The sequence below is a fragment of the Perna viridis genome, chromosome 9 (assembly GCF_037379345.1).
Source record: "Perna viridis isolate PV_CMFRI_1.1 ecotype Kerala chromosome 9, ASM3737934v1, whole genome shotgun sequence".
NCBI classification, from domain to species: domain Eukaryota; kingdom Metazoa; phylum Mollusca; class Bivalvia; order Mytilida; family Mytilidae; genus Perna; species Perna viridis.
The window spans coordinates 2,461,101-2,481,266 of NC_142453.1; the positions used below are offsets into that span (position 1 = coordinate 2,461,101).

Consider the following 20,166-nt stretch of genomic DNA (forward strand, 5'->3'; position numbering starts at 1 on the left):
CTAAATTTCTTTCTCTCAAACGATTTCACATTCTATAATGAGTGGGTTGGTGGTTATTGATCATTTTAATCCATATTTAAATGTTGGTGTTTAAATCTATTTTTAGCACACAAGGGTTTATTTCCGCGATATTGTTGATATGGGGAGATAGAGAACATTGTCATTTGATTGTCCTGAATATCTGTAATGGATTCATGATTTGGAAATTGTTAACAAAACAAAAACCAGAAGGTCAGTAATATTATTTTATTTTTAATTTATAAGGTATTCATACAACAGATGAGGAGAATGTCACACCTGTTGACGTAATAATCCAGGTGATAAAAAAAGTAGGATTGTGTATGTTTCGTTTTACGTGTTACAAACATCTGGGTAAAACGTACATTGTAAAAGTCAGAGCTCATATGCCATTTTTAATTGTATGGTCAGATCACAGGGGCTTGCTTCACTATTAAATATACAGCCTGACTAGTATATAAACAATAGTTGTGTTACATTTGATAGTGGGAGCAAGCCCTTGTAGTCGGATTGAACCGAGTGTGTATTGGAGAATTCAACTTTATTGATTTGTAAGTAACCTCACACACAGGTACTATTTTGAAATCTGTTTTACATAATAAGGGATTCCGAGGTTTGGTCCCCATTTAGTTGCAAAATTTTGGCAAAAATGAGCAAAGAATTGCCTGGAACACCCTTTTTCTTCTACCACCGACCTTTTAAAATCTCAAATTATTTGTAATAATCCATATGAATCTGTATCCATTATGAATAATACTTCGCTCCGAAAAAAAATCACTAGAAAACGTTTGTTTTCTTGCTATGATACAAATATACATGATTAAATATACTTGCACAACACACAAGCAATAATCCTAGTTTCTTGAAAATAGAAACAGAGGACGCTTACCCTATCGGTGCACCTGGTCCATACTCCCAGGTTTTAGTGGAGTCCGATTTGCTCATTTGCTTTTGTCTGTTTGTATGGATTATTTTGGTTATGTTATGTTCTTTGTTAAGTGTATGTGTTTTCCATGTCTGGTCTTTGTCCCTGGAATACATTGTGTACATTTCCAGGGACGGGTGCTGGTGAGGGTGTAATTGGCGTACGCCCCCTCTTTTCAAAGAAAAAAAATCTATCCTAATTTGCTAAATATTTTTTTTTTTTATTGAATTTAGCAATTTATCATATTCATTAATTAAACATGTCATAATCTGGCTTCCTATTATACGGATTTCTCGTAATTACGCCTCTTTTTAATAAAATCCTGGACCCGCCCCTGATTTCCGCTAGAATATTGGTTTCCTTGATTACTCTTTCAATAGTTTTCGGAGTGGAAAAATAATTCCTAACACAAGAAACGACTTTAAACTTGGCTCCATTTCTTATACAATGATCGTTCTCTGTATTGTGTTGTTTCTCGATGTCCAGTAATATGCAGTGCTCAGTAACTTCTGTAATATTTTTTTGTTTTACATGTTTTTAAAGCTGACATTGTGACCTCATGTTGACATGATAATGATTGTAACAAATATTTTTTTTTCTGTTTTCTTTAGTACACACTATTCTGTCAGTTGTAAATATTTTAATACATTTAGAAAAATAAATAATATGTTTAGGCTGAAAATACTATAAATGTATTGTCCCAACTCCTTTACTAAAATTCGTTATACTTTACAGAAACATTTACTATCATGACGATTCCCCCCCAAAGCAGGCCGGTAGTTCTGTCGCTTGTCCTCCTGTTTTTAGCTACAGCCATTGCCAAGGGAAACAAAGAAGAAAATAGAAGTCATCTTTGCAACTTAACGGAATGGTAATAACTATCACATTTGCTGTTTTGTTTTTAAGTTATTTTGAAGAATTTTGAACACTGCTTTCTGTGAAAGATTGAAATTTTAAATGGACTTGTATGTTTTTATTTTTTTCTCTAATTAAGTTCAGCTTCGTAACTGGCGAATTATTTCTACAGTATGATATAACACATGTCAATGTAACGTTTTGTTCTTTTTTCTTCTTTTTTTATATTCTGAGCAGATTTAGCTTCTGATTGAAAAAAATGTAGGCAGGGATTCTAATAAAAATAAAAAGTATTGCAAGCCAAAGTGGACAAAAATCAATATTTTGTAATGTTAGAAAATGATTTTTTTAATATTACAAGATCATGATTTTTAATATTAGAAAAGAGTTTTTTTTTAATATTAGAAATTCATTTTGTAATATTACAAATTCATTTTCTAATATTACAAATTCCTGATTTAGTAATATTATAAAATGTCAAACATTTTGTAATATTAGAAAATGAATTTGTAAATATAGAAAATGAATTTGTAATATTAGAAAATGAAATTGTAATATTGAAAATTCCCTTTGCAATATTGCAAAATCAGTCACATTTTTTAATATTACAAAATTATTTTCTAATGTTAAAAATCGCAACTGAATACGACAAATCCATTTTCTACAAAATGCTGGAATTTTTAATCGACAACATATTTGTCCAGTGTGGTAGACGTGGTTTTCAACAAACAGTCGGCATTCCAATGGGAACAAATTGTGCTCCTTTACTTGCTGACCTTTTCCTTCACTCTTATGAGGCTGACTTTATAGCTGATCTGGTCCGAAAGAAAGAACATCGTTTAGCTAGATCCTTTAATCTCAGTTTTCGCTATGTAGATGACGTATTATCTTTAAACAATCCTAATTTCGGGGATTTGATACATCGCATCTACCCCAAAGAACTTGAAAGGATACTACAGACACTGTGAAGTCAGCCTCGTATCTTGACCTACACTTAGAAATCGATAGTAAAGGAAAACTATTGACCAAACTTTATGACTTTTCATTCAAAATTGTCAACTTTCCTTTCCTTTCATCTGTGGCAACATATTTTCAGCACCTACGTATGGAGTGTTCATATCACAACTCATACATTATGCCAGAGCTTGCCTAAACTACGCAGATTTTTTGTATCGCGCTAGAACTCTAACAAATTGGCTTCTGCAACAGGGTTATGTTGCTACAAGATTGAAGTAATCACTACAGAAGTTTAATGGTCGTCATCATAAATTCGTGGGTCGTTATGGTGTATCCATCTGCACCATGAAAACTGATTTATTCAACGGGTCATAGTTTTCCTTCTCTCGTTTGTCTACCCCGGACTTGACTTTTAATGAGCAACTCGGCTGGTGTTTCTAGAAAAGCAGAGGACTTTTACCCTACCGGTGCACCTTGTCCATGCTCCCAGTTTTTAGTGGAGTCCGAGTTGCTCATTTGCTTTTGTTACTTTGTGGATATGATTTTAGTTACTTTATGTTCTTTGTTGTGTATGTCTGTTTTCCATGTCTGGTCTTTGTCTCTGGATTGCATTTTGTTGATTACCGCTATAACCTTGGTTCCCTTGACAACTATCAAAATTGAATGAGTTGTTAACTATCTACATCAGTTTTTAATTATAAAAAAAACTATTTTCCCCTTTTAGCCTCTATTTGCAGAGCTTCCTAAAGCAGCAAGACAGTATTTCATGACATTTTTTTGTCACTAGAACTAAAGTTAACACATGGAAACGAATACAAATAACAATGCCGAAGACGACATCATAACATAATATGACCGCATTTTGTTTTTTGCGGTCGTGTAAAAATAACAGAGCAGATAACGTACATGTACATGTTAAGACCATTAGTTATGATATGTTTACTAATTAAGTTCATATGTATATGGTACTTGTTTGTTATTTTTTGTTATTGTTTCGTATCCGCGTCTATTCTATTTTTTGTTTTTGAAATCTTCAAGCTGTCAATAGTTCCACGCCTGCGCCAAGGGTTGTGGTCTTGATTTAAAACGATGATAGAAAAGATCGAGCTCATAAAAAGTAAAATATTCTATGGCTGTTTTAATCTATAGGTTTAATTTTCATTATTTGTTCCTCTTTCAGGGAATTGGTAGAACAGAACTATACTGTTGAAAAAAATATCAGTGGAGTGTTACAGAAGGGTACAGGGTAAGCTTGAATTGAAGTCATAGCTCACACACCCCTCCCCCACAAAAAAAAGGAAGAAGGAAAACAAACAAACAAAAACAATGATTCAATTCAAATTATGAAATTAAGTACCGTAATTTACTCTTGTAATATAGAAAATGTAGAGATGTCTTACTATCTCACGCCAAATGAGGATACAAATCAAACGTTCATCTTCTTACCACATGGTAAGATACCTTCATAAAACTTGAATAATTTCTTCTTTGAATATGGCTTCTTATTTCCATTTAATATACCAAACATGTTCGCTTGGGTGTTGATGCATTTGTGTTTTGACTTGTACATCATTCTGGCGTTATCAATAGTCCAAAAGTTACTGACTAATTTTTGTTCTAAAGAGAGAAGAAAGACGTTCTTACCCACGTGACGATCGAAAAGGACGGAAAGTATTTCGTCAACACTACATACACTGTGGAGGACTGTTGTATTGGTTTTTCGAGACGGGGAAAGAAAGACAAATGTAAACGTATGTACAGGTGTTTTCTGTATAGAGGAGGCAAATATTGCCAAATATACTCTTTATTACTACATGGTGCACGTGCTAAACGTTCATGTCAATCTAGTGTACTAACATCATTACCTCCTACTGCTTGTTTTTGTCTGAATAAGATCTATAGAGAAAAAGTGGACTTGTGGTATACAGGGATTTCATTATCGCTCGTGGAAAATAATTATATATCCTTGATGTTGGAGAATTTTATGCTAAATGTCTTAAAGTACGGCCCAACAATTTTCAGTTGAATAATACACTTAAGCATGTGAATCTCACAGAATCAGAAAAATGCACGTTATGAGATCACTGAGCACTTCTTTCTGGAATGCTTACCACATGATCACCAACGAGATTTTTTAATTTATGATTCATGATTTTTCTGTATGTAAGTTAAATATTACAGTTTTTAATAGGGGACTGGATATATATTCAGCCATAAACCTGGTATATTTTTGACAGTGCAATGAACTCTCCAAATCGGCCACCGCTGGGACAAGAGGAAATGGCCGGTTTAAAGGGGTGACCGGTTTTATGAAAAATAGCAATGTATTCTAAGATTTTTTTCCCTTTATGTGTATTAAAACATACTCGTTGTCAGTTTGCTGGTCGAGACATATTGAATACTAATTCAAAACTTTGGGCCTTTTTATTACATTTGAAAGTTTGCATTATTTCTAAATGATTTGATTAAAATCTAACGGTACTGCCGAAAAAAAACATTGTTCACGGTTTAAGAAAGAATGTATGTAAAACTAAAAATTATTTTTTTTAGATTTTGAATGATTTTTTTTTATGTCTAATGTATGATTATTTAAAAATATTTAGGTATATATATGTATATAGGTATATGTATAGGGTAAACGCGTGCATGTGGACGTGAGTATGTAATGTAAAGCGCTTGGTGTAATATGTAATTGTGTTAGATAAATAAAATCTTTATAATAATAATAATAATAATAATAATAATAATTTGATATACTTTTGTGATTATCTAAGCATCCGTGCAATATCTTTTCAGCAGAATTAATTGTATTGAAAGGCATGCATATGTACTTAGTATGATAGATGATATTTTATACGCATTGTCTACTAAAAGCAAATTGTTGATCTTTAAATGGGAAAATCATTTGCTTTAAGTAGACATGAGGATTATTAAAATTGTTTATTTTTGAAAACAAAACAAACTACTAATTACACAAATTACGCTAAATGGAAATCCGTCTATACAGGAGGAAAGAAAACATTAAGCACTTCTCACAATTTGTCAGGGTTCCTTTCGTCCACTTTGATTTATTAAAACGATGGATCAGGAAATTATAAAAGGAAGGTTATTACCCTTAACTGTAAATAGAAGGGAGGGTTCTAGATCATATTTTAATGCTCAAATTGGCACAACTTTGCCACAAATTGCCCTCCTTTACAATGCTTTGTCCGACCTGTATTCTGTATTCCTTTGTTTAACAGCATGCAGACATGGGACATATGGACAGAACTGTTCAGAAAGTTGTGAATGTGACGGGTGTAAAAAATGCAATCGCAAGACAGGGGAGTGTAGAAAATGCAGAGACCCCACAGAACGTACGTAAATTAATTTGACCAAGCATATTCTGATACATTGTATAAGCACAAGGAGAGGAGTCTTCTTTTTTTTCGAAATAGGGGGACCAACAAAATTACCAAACACAAATCCGATCCATAATCAAGTAAAATGCAAAACCAAAATTCTAAATGTACACATGGTTATCGTCGATATATCTACCAGAGCTCGAGATAAAGGACACTACAGAAACAGCTTGTTCTGGACATATATCTCGAATTTGACAACAGTGGTTATCTCTACACTAAGATTATAATAAAAGAGACGACTTTAGTATTAATATCATAAATTTTCCTTACCTGTGCAGTTATATTCCTCCATCTGCATATGGTGTCTATGTTTCACAATTGATTCGCTACGCTAGAGCAAGTACTAACTACTCTATTTTCCCTGAACGCCATAGATATTTGCATAACAGACCCCTGAATCAAGGATAGGAAGAAAAGCGTCTGAAAAGGTCTCCTACCAAATTCTTTTTTAGATATCAGTCCTTGGTTGAAGAATACTCAGTTTCTTCGAAAACAATGAGTAATGATTATTTTTTGTAAAATGCTCTTTGTGCTGATATGACCACTGATTTACCTATAATAACAATAGCATGCAAATGCTTTTTAATCACCACTGGTATAGTCCTCACGGAATGGAAGAGGGGGTTTAGCGCAATGTAAATTCTAGAATTAACCCACCATTTCGTTTGAAGTGCCTGTACCAACTCAGGACCATTGCGCCACTAGCTGCTTCGGTGGTGTAATATATATTTTTGCCAGATTTATTATGGACTTGACTTGATTATTATACACGGGGAAAGAATAAATCACGCCCCTCACAGTTTGTCAGGGCTCTTGTGTCCACTTATGTCTGTTGAACGCATGAGCTTTACCATTGTGGGGTTAATGTAGGCCATATTTTAAGGATTCTTAGTGCAATGTTCTTTAAAGATACAAATGTACATGTATGTATCGAAAGCATGAACTACAAGAAACGTACTCTGATAAAGTATAACAGTTCTATAGCTCTTTAAACTACTTTAAATTTACTACCAATGATAACATTGCATGGTTTTGAATCAAAATACTGACGTTAAATTAACATTTTAATAATAAAAGCATCCTTATTATAGATATCTGGAATTTGCCCGAGTAGTACTGAGTGCACTCAAATGTGCGGTACCATTCATTTTTGCTACTGATCATTATTAAGGTCGATTTTTTATGATTTACATCTATATTGCTATTCAAAAGCTCTGGAAACTCACTCATCGATTTTTCATAATTTATGTGGACTAGTTAGTTTAACTGTAATGCAACTTCACTAACAAAGCTCACCTTTATTTATTCAGTTAATTTTAAATCTCTCTCCGTTTAGCTCTTACGAACTCAACAACTACATTGATTCCTACTAGTACTAGTTCAACGCCAACAACTAACCAAGGTGAGAATTTGGTATCATATTTTACACTATATCTGCGAGGTTTTTATACGTCGACCGCAAATATCTTTTCGGCCGTTTAATGGTTTAACCCTATCGTCGTCTTTAAACATTATTTTATTCACAATAACTTAAGTAAAACTTATCCGATCTTTTTGGAATTTTATCACATTGTTCCGAAGGACACTGGCCGGTGACATTATAGTTATTGAGGTTTTTGCCCCATCTCTTATGGAAATAAGGACCTAAAATAGGGGAAAAGGATATAATCGTTAGAATTGAGCATCCTCCCAAGTGAAGAGTTTTGAGTCCACCTTCGCTCCCTCGAGCTGACTTGGGAGGATAAGAATTGAGATGATCCAATTTTTATGATTCAGATGCCAATATTGTCCTTTAGAAATTCTTTTTATCTTAATGTTTTTGGAGTCGAAGGGGTACAAAATCGGACCAAATTAAGAACTCTTGCATATTGTCAATTTTATGTATGATCTATGATATTATGTTTTATTTCAAAGAGCAACAACCAAATAAATTTCTACAAGAGATAATGTGGTCTGTAATTGTTTTTGAACTAGAATTAGAAGTGAAATTCGTGGGTGTATGCACCACCTCCTGTCTGATGTGTATAAAGACCGGTACGTAAAAAGACGAGTTTAATCTATTGACAACGTATCGTTCGGGCTCACATTCTCGGACATTGTTTACATTTTGATATTTTTTGTAGCTGGTACAGCTGTAGATTTGTGTAGTGTGTGTCGACAATACTACAACTGTACAAGTAAAGATTGTAAACTTACAGCACCACGTACAGGTACAAAGATTTAATTTACGAAAACAAACAAAAACAACAATAATAACAGCAAAAAAAAACTAAACAAAAACAAAAACAAAACAAAAAAAGGAAAAGGAAAAGGAAAAGAAAAGAATTGTAGGATGCATGTATTTATGATCATTTATGTTACATTATCCTGAACGGATTAAAAAAAAAAGAACCAATGTATGAAGATTTTTCTTTTGTAATATTTACACTTTCACCACAATATTTATGTGGCAAAGTGTAAAACCGCCAGACAGTAGACCAATGAACTCCAGGGATTATACTTTGTAAGTCGACGCCTTCTCTACAGTTTTCAAGGGGAGTGAATCCATATTCGCGAGCTTGACATTTTTATAAAACGGCCAGAATTTGTATGTTTGATAGAGAATTTGTAATTTTCAGGAAGCAAAGACGGCGATGGAGATTCCAGTACAATTCTAATAGCTGTGATACTGTCATTGGGTACACTCACTGTTATTTTGCTCATAGGATTCGTGCTCAGAGAAAGGTGGGTATGATAAAATACTTCTAGTTTGTATATGTACCTATTAGCTGTGGACTGAACAAACTCTTTTGTACTTCTTTTCCTGAAGTAAGTTTGGAAATATAAGCCTGCCTCTAAAGAGTGTAGAACTTGATCGACCAATAGAGGTGCACCTGTGATGCCCCTAGGTGCTCCAAGTCTTTTGTTACAAGTATGCACTGAACTAGGTGTCCAAACTTAATCGACCAGTGTGAATGTAGTAAATGATCGATCAGTAGAGGTGCAAATGTGATGCCTGTCTTCAGAGTGTAGACATTGATTGACCAACACAAGTACACATATGATGCCCGAATTTGCTCCTACTCCATTGTTACTTGTACATGTATGCACTGAACTGGATGTCCAAATATACCGTCGATCTTATTTGTACAAATAAACTTCAATAACATTGTTTCATTTTTGTTTCACATTAATATTTCTGTTTTGGATAAGAAACTCTTTTATAGAAGTAACCTCCCATTTGAAAAGGGGCTACAATTAAATAATACTTATTCATGATTTTTTTCAGTAATTACTGTTCCAACATTTATATACCTTATACACTCGTCTTTTGGCAGTTGTAATACATCGCGTCCGTCTGTCCGTCCTCGTGAGACGTATTATACGAGAACTCAAAACTCCTATCGAATAGAGTTTTTTAGTACAGTGCTGGTCTCATTGGAAGGTAGCTGCCTTTTTTTTGGTTTGCTGGAACTTTTCAGCATAACGAAGGAAAGGGATATGGGTAGGCTTTTTGACTCGGCTATTTTTTATCTGTTGAATTGTTTCTTTTATAAGCCTATCAAATATTTTACCTTTTTTACCAAGACTAGATCAGTTTTCAAAGACCCCGATGTAGCAAAAACATTGTCTACTATACATGACAAATATGTTGTCGTACCAGCAGACAAAGCCCAAAACAACATTGTTTTTGTCTGCAAAACGTTTTACATCCAATGTTTATTATCGGAGGTAGACGTAGAAAATAATAGCAGTGATAAGACCTACACTGCTACCACACTCTCCAAAGAAGAGATTGTGGAAAACCATCAGTCTGTGATATCCTCAATTGGTCTCTTTACCAAGGACGATGATTGTGATTTACCATCTATGTACTGGATTCCTGAACTCCACAAGAATCCATACAAACAAAGTTTCATAGCTGGATCTGCAAAATGTACCACCAAACCTCTTTCAAAACTTTTAACTTCTATACTCACAACTTTCAAAGAAGGTCTGCAGTCCTACCGCAACACTTGTTACTCCCGTAGTGATATTAATTCAATGTGGATCCTGAAAAATTTGAAAGATCTTTTGGAGACAATTAGTAGTTCTAGGCTATTATTTGAATATAATAGCATTAAATCCTATGATTTTTTCAACACTGTATACTTCTATTCCCCATACTCAGTTAAAATCCCGACTTAAAACATTATACATCGTTGTTTTTCCAAAAAAGATGGTACAACTAGATACAAATATATAGTTTTTGGTAAAGATTCCTCATACCTTGTAAGAAATAATTCCAAATCATCTTCCAAATATACAGAGGAAGATGTTTACAAAATGCTGGAATTTTTAATCGACAATTTATTTGTCCACTGTGGTGGACGTGTTTTTCAACAAACGGTCGGCATTCCAATGGAAACAAATTGTGCTCCTTTACTTGCTGACCTATTCCTTCACTCTTATGAGGCTGACTTTATAGCTGATCTGATCAGAAAGAAAGAATATCGTTTGGCTAGATCCTCCAATCTTATTTTCCGCTATATAGATGACGTATTATCTTTAAACTATCCTAATTTCGGGGATTTGATACATTGCGTCTACCCAAAAGAACTTGAGATAAAGGATACTACAGACATTGTGAAGTCGACTTCATATCTTGACTTACACTTACACATCGATGGTAAAGGAAAACTATTGACCAAACTTTACGACAAACGTGATGACTTTTCATTCAGAATTGTCAACTTTCCCTTCATCTGTGGCAACATCCCTTCAGCACCTGCGTATGGAGTATTCATATCACAACTCATACGTTATGCCAGAGCTTGCCGAAACTACGCAGACTTTTTGTATTGCGCTAAAACTCTTAACAAATAGGCTTCTGCAACAGGGTTATGTTGCTTCAAGATTGAAGTCATCACTATACTCGGCGTCACATAAATAACATACTGTTAAAATTTGAATAAAAATATTTTCTACGACTTTATTGACACCAACCATCGTTTAAATTGTCTTAAATGACTTGCTCATTCGTTTAGCCAAACAGCTTCTCAAAAACAAGTCGCTTATTAGCTTAAATCATGCGTAACAAATCCTTACGGGAAAATCCCATACTAATATCCGCCATGTTGGTTTTTACGGGACGATTTGTTTACAAACGGAAGTGCGTAAGTTCCCGTCGAACTCCGGTGACAATCGTCTGCTTGATCAACTTCTCGGTATTATACGTTGTTCGCGTAAAATAAATCCGAGATATCCGAAATAACGCCGAATTGCATTCTGGGTTCTTCGGTTTTTGGACAAACCATTTAAACGTAAACAACATCTCCTAGCAACCCGATCACTGTAAACATGGCCGACTTTTTACAATGTAAATATTGCCACCTAGAATTAAAATCTGACCGGAATTTAACGATTCAATGTTTAGGGAGAAGCCGTTTGGCTAAACGAATGAGCAAGTCATTTAAGACAATTTAAACGACGGTAGGTGTCAATAAAGTCGTAGAAAATATTTTTATTCAAATTTTAACAGTATGTTATTTATGTGACGCCGACTATACAGAAGTTTTATGGTCGTCATCACGAACTCGTTGATCGTTATGGTGTATCCATCTGCACCATGAAAACTGATTTATTCAACGGGTCATAGTTTCCCTTTCCTCGTTTGTCTACCCGGACTTGACTCTTTATGAGCAACTCGGCGGGTATTTCTAGAAAAGCAGAGGACTCTTACCCTACCGGTGCACCTTGTCCATGCTCCCAGTTTTTAGTGGAGTCCGAGTTGCTCATTTGCTTTTGTTACTTCGTATGTATGATTTTAGTTACTTTATGTTCTTTGTTGTGTATGTCTGTTTTCCATGTCTGGTCCTTGTCCTTGGATTACATTCTTTTGATTACTGCTATAAACTTGGTTCCCTTGATTACTCTTTCAAATAGTTTCCGGTTGTAAAGTTGATGTGCGAATTTTTTTAAATTGTGGCATATAAATATTTGAGACAAAGTATACTGGGAGTCATTGCTTACTAATATTTTATACACCTGCTTTTAGTCAGGAAACAAATGGCCTGCACAATGAGTATGCATTCAATTTGTAATATTCATGTAAATAAAACTTATTCTATCCGAAAGCTCAATTATCGTTCTACCTAAAAACCAGACAATGGTTGATTCATCAGATCTCAAGTGTTCAAATACATTTGTTAGGTTCTAAAATCAACTCTACCTATGTCTGTTATTTATCCTGAAATAATGTTTGACTTGTTATAGTGTGAAACTTCTGGTGGGAATTACTTTCTATAGTAGAACGTAACCCACATTTTGATTGTTAATATCTCCAACTTTCGTGCTCTTTTATTTTCCAATAGTTTCTTTGTGGTCTACAGAAGTATTTCCAATAAAAAGAAATGGGATTAAAAAATGAATGAATCATTAATTATGAGCTTCTGTCTGGTTTTAAGGCAGAATTTTAATCTAAAACAAAATTAGCTTTGGAATGTCCAATTTAGTGCTAAATAAATGAGTTACTTTTAAATTGTTTTAGTGTATATTTTAACAGAAAAACATGATAATTAAATGTGTGCTAAGATACTACAAACACTATGTTTATGCTATAATTCAGGTTTCTTAGTTGTTGTATTGCTAAAAAATATCATGCCAAGATATGCAAAAGTACAGAAAACGTTTTATCGCCATCGTGTTTTTTTTTGTGTTCAATGTTACTGTGCCGAATACCAAAACATAGAGCATTACTCCATTAGTGGAACACTTAAGTGATATCCCGCCACGTAGCGCGGTGATAAAAGGGGGATGGCAAAATGTTTAAAATGGTCTTACTTTTGGATTTTGTTGGAAATTGAACAGTCTGTATTTTATAACACTAAACAATTGTATAAAGTTTCAAAATCCGTTGGTCCGTTCTTAAGTTATCATTTTAAAGTCGTCGGGGACAGACAGACGGAGGGACACGGGTTTTCGGTGGGTTTTACATTTAAAATGCCACACTACTTAGTGTGGTGGGGTATAAAAAATCAAACAAAACAGATTCCTTTCCAAAATTTATTGGTTCATAAAGCGATTAATGAGTTATTGAATGACGTGGTTGGTCTTACGAAGGGTGGTATCCATGACATGGTCGGTCGTACGGAGGGCAGTATTCAATAGTTGATATGTCCGTCAATTTATGGAGAGTCGTTGATACAATTTCTCTGCTTGGCATATAGACTTTTATAAGTAGGTTTCAAAACTTGTTTGCTAAGGGTTTCAATAACATTTGCAAGTGGTACACTGAAAAACGTTACTTTTGTAGACTAAAAAATGTTACTGTGCTAGACTGAAAAACGTTACTTTGTAGACTGAACAATGTTAATTACTGTGGTAGACTGAAAAATGTTACTGTTGTAGATTCGTAATGAGCTACAATGTGCTACTTAAATATCCGGCTGGTTGCTTATTATTACAACTTAAAACAAGGGTCAGGTTCATTTGTAATTTATCAATAAACAAAATTAATATACATATTTCAATCAAATTACGCATGTATGATTTAAGTACTTGCTCAGTAGCAAAACTCAAGATTAAATTATTTTTTCCTTGTGTCTCAGGCGTCACAGATTGAAGAAACAAAGACAACATAGTACAGATCCAGGTAAGACTATAAAAAACTGTGGGCACAGCTCATTTGTTGATACCCCTCCCCTTTTCATAGTATCAAGTCAATCAGATGGAAAAAGAAAATAATAACATTTAGCGGTTTGAAAGGATTGCAGACTAAAACTATATATATATATATATATATACGTCTCAGAATGTGACTACTTTATTTGCTACACTGCTCCATCGAATCACAATATCGCTTCTTGTAAAGCATCCTGAAATTATTGTCGAATTAAACAGAAATAATACATTTGCTTCATCACTCTTAGAACCATGGCAGCCTTGGCAATGAAAATGGTACATGTAAAGTAAAACCTAAAACATACGCAGAGAATAATAATAATAATAATAATAATAATAATAGTAAAAAAAAACACTATGAATTTTGAACGTTCAATGTATCAGGTGTTTTCTTGGAAAATGATGTCATTGCATTTTTGTTCATTTTTTATCAATTCAGCGAGGACTTTGAAATTCTATTCTCTTTAACAGTTAAGTTTTCGGCATTGGAAAAAGGTCACGAATATGTGGACCCAGAGCCAGTGTACCAGGAAATATTAGACGAGGATATTACTAGTATCCAAAATGGGGATGTGAAGAAAAAGTTACAGAAACAAAATTCTGGCGAGTACCAAACGCCAAATGAAAATGTGTATCAACCATCAAGTGAAATGGCTTACAAACCACCAAGCGAAACGGCCCACAAACCACCGAGCGTGTTTGAATATGAGAAGGCGAAGCCAATAAACGTTGACGAGAGCGGGTACCTTAGCCCATATACCCCTCTTCGGTTCGCTCGTAGTGAGACAAACTTGGTCAGAGACAAGAAAATTAAAGAGAAGGGAGATTATGGCAGCCCATACTGCCTAGCTAAGGAGATCGAGAAGGACGACGATTGCAAGACTAGTCAAGAAAATATCAACCAAGGGGATGCCATAGGTGGCCCTAAGTCTGCTGAAGATAGTGTAAACAAAGGAGAAGAAACACACAATGACTCCACGTCCAGTCAAGATAATATTGTGAGGGATGAAGAAGAGAAATTAATCGATCCCTCCGAACGTTCTAGTCATAACAAAGAGAGAGTTAGTGATACACCTGTATATTTCGTGTTGGAAAAGGCTAAAACTATAAGCGAATCTCAAGATTCAGAGAAAGACACTCTACTGAGGAAGGAAACGCAAATCTAGTCCTATATAATGATGTACTTGTGTTTATAGGGTGATTGTGTACAATGAAGGTAGACTGTTTTTTTCGTTACTTATAGCCCATTAAATGATGATATTCAGGGAACTTACATCTCCTGGACCTGATCAGATGCACAGTGTAGGTACATGTAAGCTAAACAGTTCGTGAGATTTAAACTGTTTATCAGTCATAGATTCAAATACCAGTAGAATAATTGAGTCTGAATCGTCTTGGCAATCTAATTTAATACATTAGACGTTTCATTAGGTAAAGGGCTCATTCTATTAAGGGCAGACAAACTTTATCCCCAGGCGTTAGTTGTTTAACTTACTGGGATGGGACTTCAGTGCCAGTCATTATTTACACATGTACATTTTAGACAATTCAGTCTGAAGACAGGCCCTTTTATAACTAATACTTCTCATCTACAGTTATCAGTTTTGGAGTAAATACCATATGCATTCTTACAGGGTCTAATTCATAGGAAGAAATAAGCAAAACCTTCTTCTTTGTGTTCACTTCTCCAATTTGTCTTCAGAGGGTAGAAGATTTTGTTATAGACTACATAGACAAAACAGTCAATAAGTTTTCTTGTCATTGATGTCTAGATTAGGCCCTGCACTTGTATATGCTTGTGCTACCCAAAAGTTGAAATTTGCACTTAGAAATTATTTTGGAAAAGAACCTTAAATTTAATATAAAGACAATAAATGTATGATGAAATTCATCAAAATTCAATCACAGAAATAGTCATGTTTGTATTGTTTTTACTGGAACATTTATTTTTTTTATTTAAAATTTTGTCTTCAATTGTACGAAAAGTGAGGTCTTTTTAAGTAAAATGTTAAACAAGGGCCTATTTTACAGATGGACAGGATGCTTGTCATTAATATTTTGAAATAATGTAATATACACGTATAAGAGTGCATCCAAACCTACAAAAGAAGTCCAGGAGTTCCAAACAAAAAGGCAATCTCTTCCGGACATCCTGTTTTCCGCACAATAATAATTTCTGTTTATGAAATAATTTGCTACATTTGTAGGTGCTCTTTTGTTCATAACCTCATGTCATATTTTAGTCATTCTAACTGTTGTTTACATTAAAAGATCAATACCTGAAATTTCCTTAACTAATACGGTGTTTTGATAATGGGAAAAGGAGCGACTTCTTATTAATTTTTGGGGATTGGATTTACAAATTTATCACTGGTTGATCAAGATAATACATGTATGAATTAAGGTGCAAATAACTTGAAGAACAGGATTAAGACCATCGAAGCAGACACTGGGGCTTTTATAGACATGCAACTCATTCTCTCAGAGATCGGCATTGGTGGATCAAAACATTCTGAAAAGGGAGCGTACTGACTGGCTTAAGGTTAGGCCCACTCAGGTGACTAATTGTTCCCCATAATCAATAAAATTTCTGGATTGTAAAAGGGCCCCCTTGGATCCAAAGGTCTATGATATATCAACTACTACATAAATTTGACAACTATTAAAATATCTAAACCTACCAGCTAAATGTCAACTCACAAAGAACAGTGGCGTGTGCAGAAAAACGGGAGGGGTTGATATCCCCTTTTTATTGGAAAATTAGTCCTTTTCGTATGTCATTTTGACATAAAATGGTTTTTAATGTCCTAGACCCCACTTTTCCTGAGAAACCCCTCATTTTTAAAGTGTCTGGACACGGCCCTGAAGAATACATCTTTTTGATAAATAATCAAAGGTCTGATATTAACTTGTGTATAGCTTGTGCACGCATTGATTTATCTAGGTGTTTCTGGGTTTTGGACCACCCCTTTTGTTGGAATTTTTTGTTTATTTTGTGCATTATTTCTATAAAAAATATTCAATAATAGCTCAGTATTCCCCATTTTTTGTATTTGTACTTAACATGCACTTTCCCTCCAATTCTATAGCAAAAAATAGTACAACACTTTCATAAGTTGTCAATCTATTTTACTTCCTGGTAAGTTCGTTAAATTTCTTCCTGATCAAGAATGGGCAATATCCTGTGTTTGATGAGAAACGTTCACATGTACCAGTGACTAAAATAGTTATCATTCAAACTGACACAGAAATTAAAGAAACTCAGGCAGGAGTGTAACATTGTAAATCAACAACTTAATATTTTAATGCCATGTAACTATGTAACATTGGAACTTTTAGAGTAAATGCAAAATCCGTTTCTGAAAAAAATTAAAGTGTGCTGTCAAAAATATTTTTAGGGAGGCTAAAATATGAGGGGGTATTTGGAGAAAATTTTCCTGATTTAAATAACTTCATTTGCAAAATAAAGCTTCACCAATTTTTAAGCTTGTTTTAAACAGTGTTTAACTCATTTGTTGCTTCCAAGGGGATAAATTGTTGCCCCACCCCTGTCTACTATGGTAGGAATGTAGTCAAGGTTTTAACCTTTAATCTACAGAAATTCATCACTTAATAAGTAGAATGCAAGTGTGTATCACAAACTAATTTTTCTGTAGACTTTATTACTCTATTGAATGAATCCAATGGTGTCCTTTCTTCAAACTAAGTATTGCAGGTATTTTACTCCAGTTAAAAAGCAATGGAAACTTTTCAGCCATTGCAACAACACTGCAAATATGACCAACAAGAAGAGTTAAGTAGTTACAATTACAGTTGGAAGGTTGGGCAAAAATTTACTTTCATTTTTCATATAGAAAATTTGCGAATTAAGCCCCTGCCGACACATTTCATGATGGTTAAATATTTTTATTATTTATTAAAGTCTTTAATTGCAGATATGCTATCCATTACCACCATTTTTATGTAAATACCACATAAAATTAACATAAATGTTTAGAAAATAGAAATATGTAATAGATTTACATTAAATGCTTAATTTATGATCCTTTCATAAGCCTGATATTTAGATGTAGTTGTACTCAAAATAACAGCTATTTATTACTCATGAATTACTTTGTAATTGACATGATAAAGTGTTTATTTCAAGCATCACTGGATCAATCTATTAACCAAATTGTTTATATAAATATTGTCATGACAAATTAGCGACCATTAATCAGTGTGAAGTGATGGCACCTGAGTTCAAAGACAGTTTCTGCTTCCTTAATATAAGGATGAACCACTTAGTGTGTTGTTTGAAATGTAAAATGGCAGATCGGTTATAAATATAATTGTAATTTAGGCAAAATACATTGTTCACATATATATGCACTTGAAAATACCACAAAAAAACACATTTTCTTAATCACAATACATTACAAGGAAGTTTATTGAAATTTTGTTATTAGTACATCACCTTGGGAAGTTATTGCCTTGTAACTTTTAATATATTTAGTTTTATCATCAATTCTGGGAAAATAATATTTATTTTCTTATTCATTTAAAGATGCAAATCCCCTTCCTGTGGCTATATATACATTTTACAACTGAAATTTAGTTTGGACAAGAAACAGTAACAAAACCATTTCAGATACTTGGAAAATGGGAAGGTTAGGCAGCAATTAACAATCAAAATAATACATTAGTCTGGCCTTAGTAAGTTTTATACTCCATTCTAAATATGGTATGATATTTCATTGACTGCTAATTTAAGTGTCAGCCTTTGTAAGAATCAGGCAGAGGAGGAAACATGGTATAAAAAAACCCTCATTTTGATAGTGTAATTTGACTATTTGCATGATCAGAATCAAGGGAAAAAAGACAATATTTTCCATATCATGTTGGTGCATTGGGTTATAATTTCATTGATTTGCACTGACAATCAATATATCAGGGGCAGATAACTCTGCAAAAAACCTCACAATTGAAAAATTCCTGAACAAAGCCAGAGATTAAATAATGGTCTTTTGAAATAGAGTAGGTATCCTTGAGTGACATTACATTGTTAGATCAGTAAGGTCATGGTATGTTTCTAATTTTTACCATTTTGCCTGATTCTTACACTTAACTTTGATATTAAGGTGTACATTGTACATGTAGTATTTGGGGAATGGATTTTAATTTAGCATAATATTAACAAGTCACGGTACTGTATCAACTGTATCGTCATGAATGTCTCTTGTTATTAAGTATTCATTTTGTGAAATAAAAAGATCTTGCACTCGGAATGTATTAATGTTTTTGTGCGAGAGAGACCTTCACACTGCCTCATAATATAAACATGATGTTCCAGATTCCATACACATATATGATCCAAATCTTCCACTTATATCTATCACAGAACTAAAGGATAGATCCTACACAGTCCCTGAACTGATCCATACAACTATTTGATGGATCAAAGACTGAAAGCTGATTGATACAAGATGGACTGATGGATCATGACTACGACCAGAGTTTTGTTATGTAAAATGACAGATGATCGGTTCATTCAAATTTTGGCAAAAGTGAAGCAAACATATTGTTTTATAATTTCCACTTGTCTTAAAATGAAGTGTGAATTTTATTTTATTTTATTTTTTTTTTTTGGGGGGGGGGCATTTTCTTGAGGGAAAACTTAATATAAAAATAAAATAGGCAAAAATTTTGTTTAAAAACTAATGCATTGTTAATATCTATGTAAAAAGAGAAAGGAAACAAACTTGTCCATAAAATACATTTACTGTAATGTACTTATCAAGAGTCATGTAATGTGCTGATCAGGAGTCATGTGACTGATTGATGATGGATCCTAAAAAAAGTTGCATGGATTGGTTCAGGTACTGTACCATAATTGTTATCAACAAAAATACAGAATAATGGTAGTTTTGAAATTGGGACAGAAATCATCAAAGTGGCCCCAATAGTATGAAATATGATATTCTGTTGAGGCCTACGGAACAAGTATCAATCTGTTTATCAACAACATAGCAGAAAATAGATAGAATATTGTCATTGGAAAATGTCAATAAAATTCTGATTCATGGCAGAAGTCTAAGACAGAAAATAGCAGGCAGATAGAACAATGGAAAAACTTGTACATCAATATGGTCTGGAATAATAAACTAATATCACACTGTTTGATCTAAACATCACTGTCAGTGTCCTATTGTGTCTTCATACTGCTTCTTCAGTGATTTAAAGTAAAGTTTCAGTCCATTTTCATCCAGCCTTGAGTTCCTAGCAGCCTGTATTAGGCGTGTGGCTAACTTAAATACTGCTCTCTGTTGATTAAGTTCTCCATCCACTTCCTGATTTGACTACAAAATACAAAAAATAATTTACAAT

At 33.8% G+C, this 20,166-nt stretch overlaps 2 protein-coding genes across 3 annotated transcripts in view; one reads left to right on the forward strand and one right to left on the reverse strand.

Moving 5' to 3' along the window:
- Positions 1-106: 106 nt before the first annotated feature.
- LOC148606096 (uncharacterized) lies at positions 107-19,067 on the forward strand. 2 transcript variants are annotated; one of them, XM_088544279.1, is made up of 10 exons: positions 107-231; positions 1,679-1,814; positions 3,936-4,001; positions 4,379-4,506; positions 5,998-6,111; positions 7,496-7,561; positions 8,283-8,369; positions 8,778-8,883; positions 13,728-13,771; positions 14,272-19,067. In XM_088544279.1, the coding sequence occupies exons 1-10, from the start codon at positions 195-197 to the stop codon at positions 14,964-14,966; spliced, it is 1,479 nt and encodes a 492-aa protein (XP_088400405.1). In that variant the 5' UTR covers positions 107-194; the 3' UTR covers positions 14,967-19,067. The 2 variants fall into 2 exon arrangements, with proteins under 2 accessions (XP_088400405.1, XP_088400406.1); XM_088544280.1 differs by lacking the exon at positions 107-231 and adding an exon at positions 374-569.
- The window catches only part of LOC148606097 (mutS protein homolog 4-like), a 37,137-nt gene continuing 35,084 nt past the window's right edge, over positions 18,114-20,166 (reverse strand). Inside the window, exon 26 of the mRNA XM_088544286.1 lies at positions 18,114-20,138. Within this exon, the coding sequence (XP_088400412.1) occupies positions 19,977-20,138 (162 nt within the window). The 3' untranslated portion in view covers positions 18,114-19,976. The remainder of the gene's footprint in view (positions 20,139-20,166) is intronic.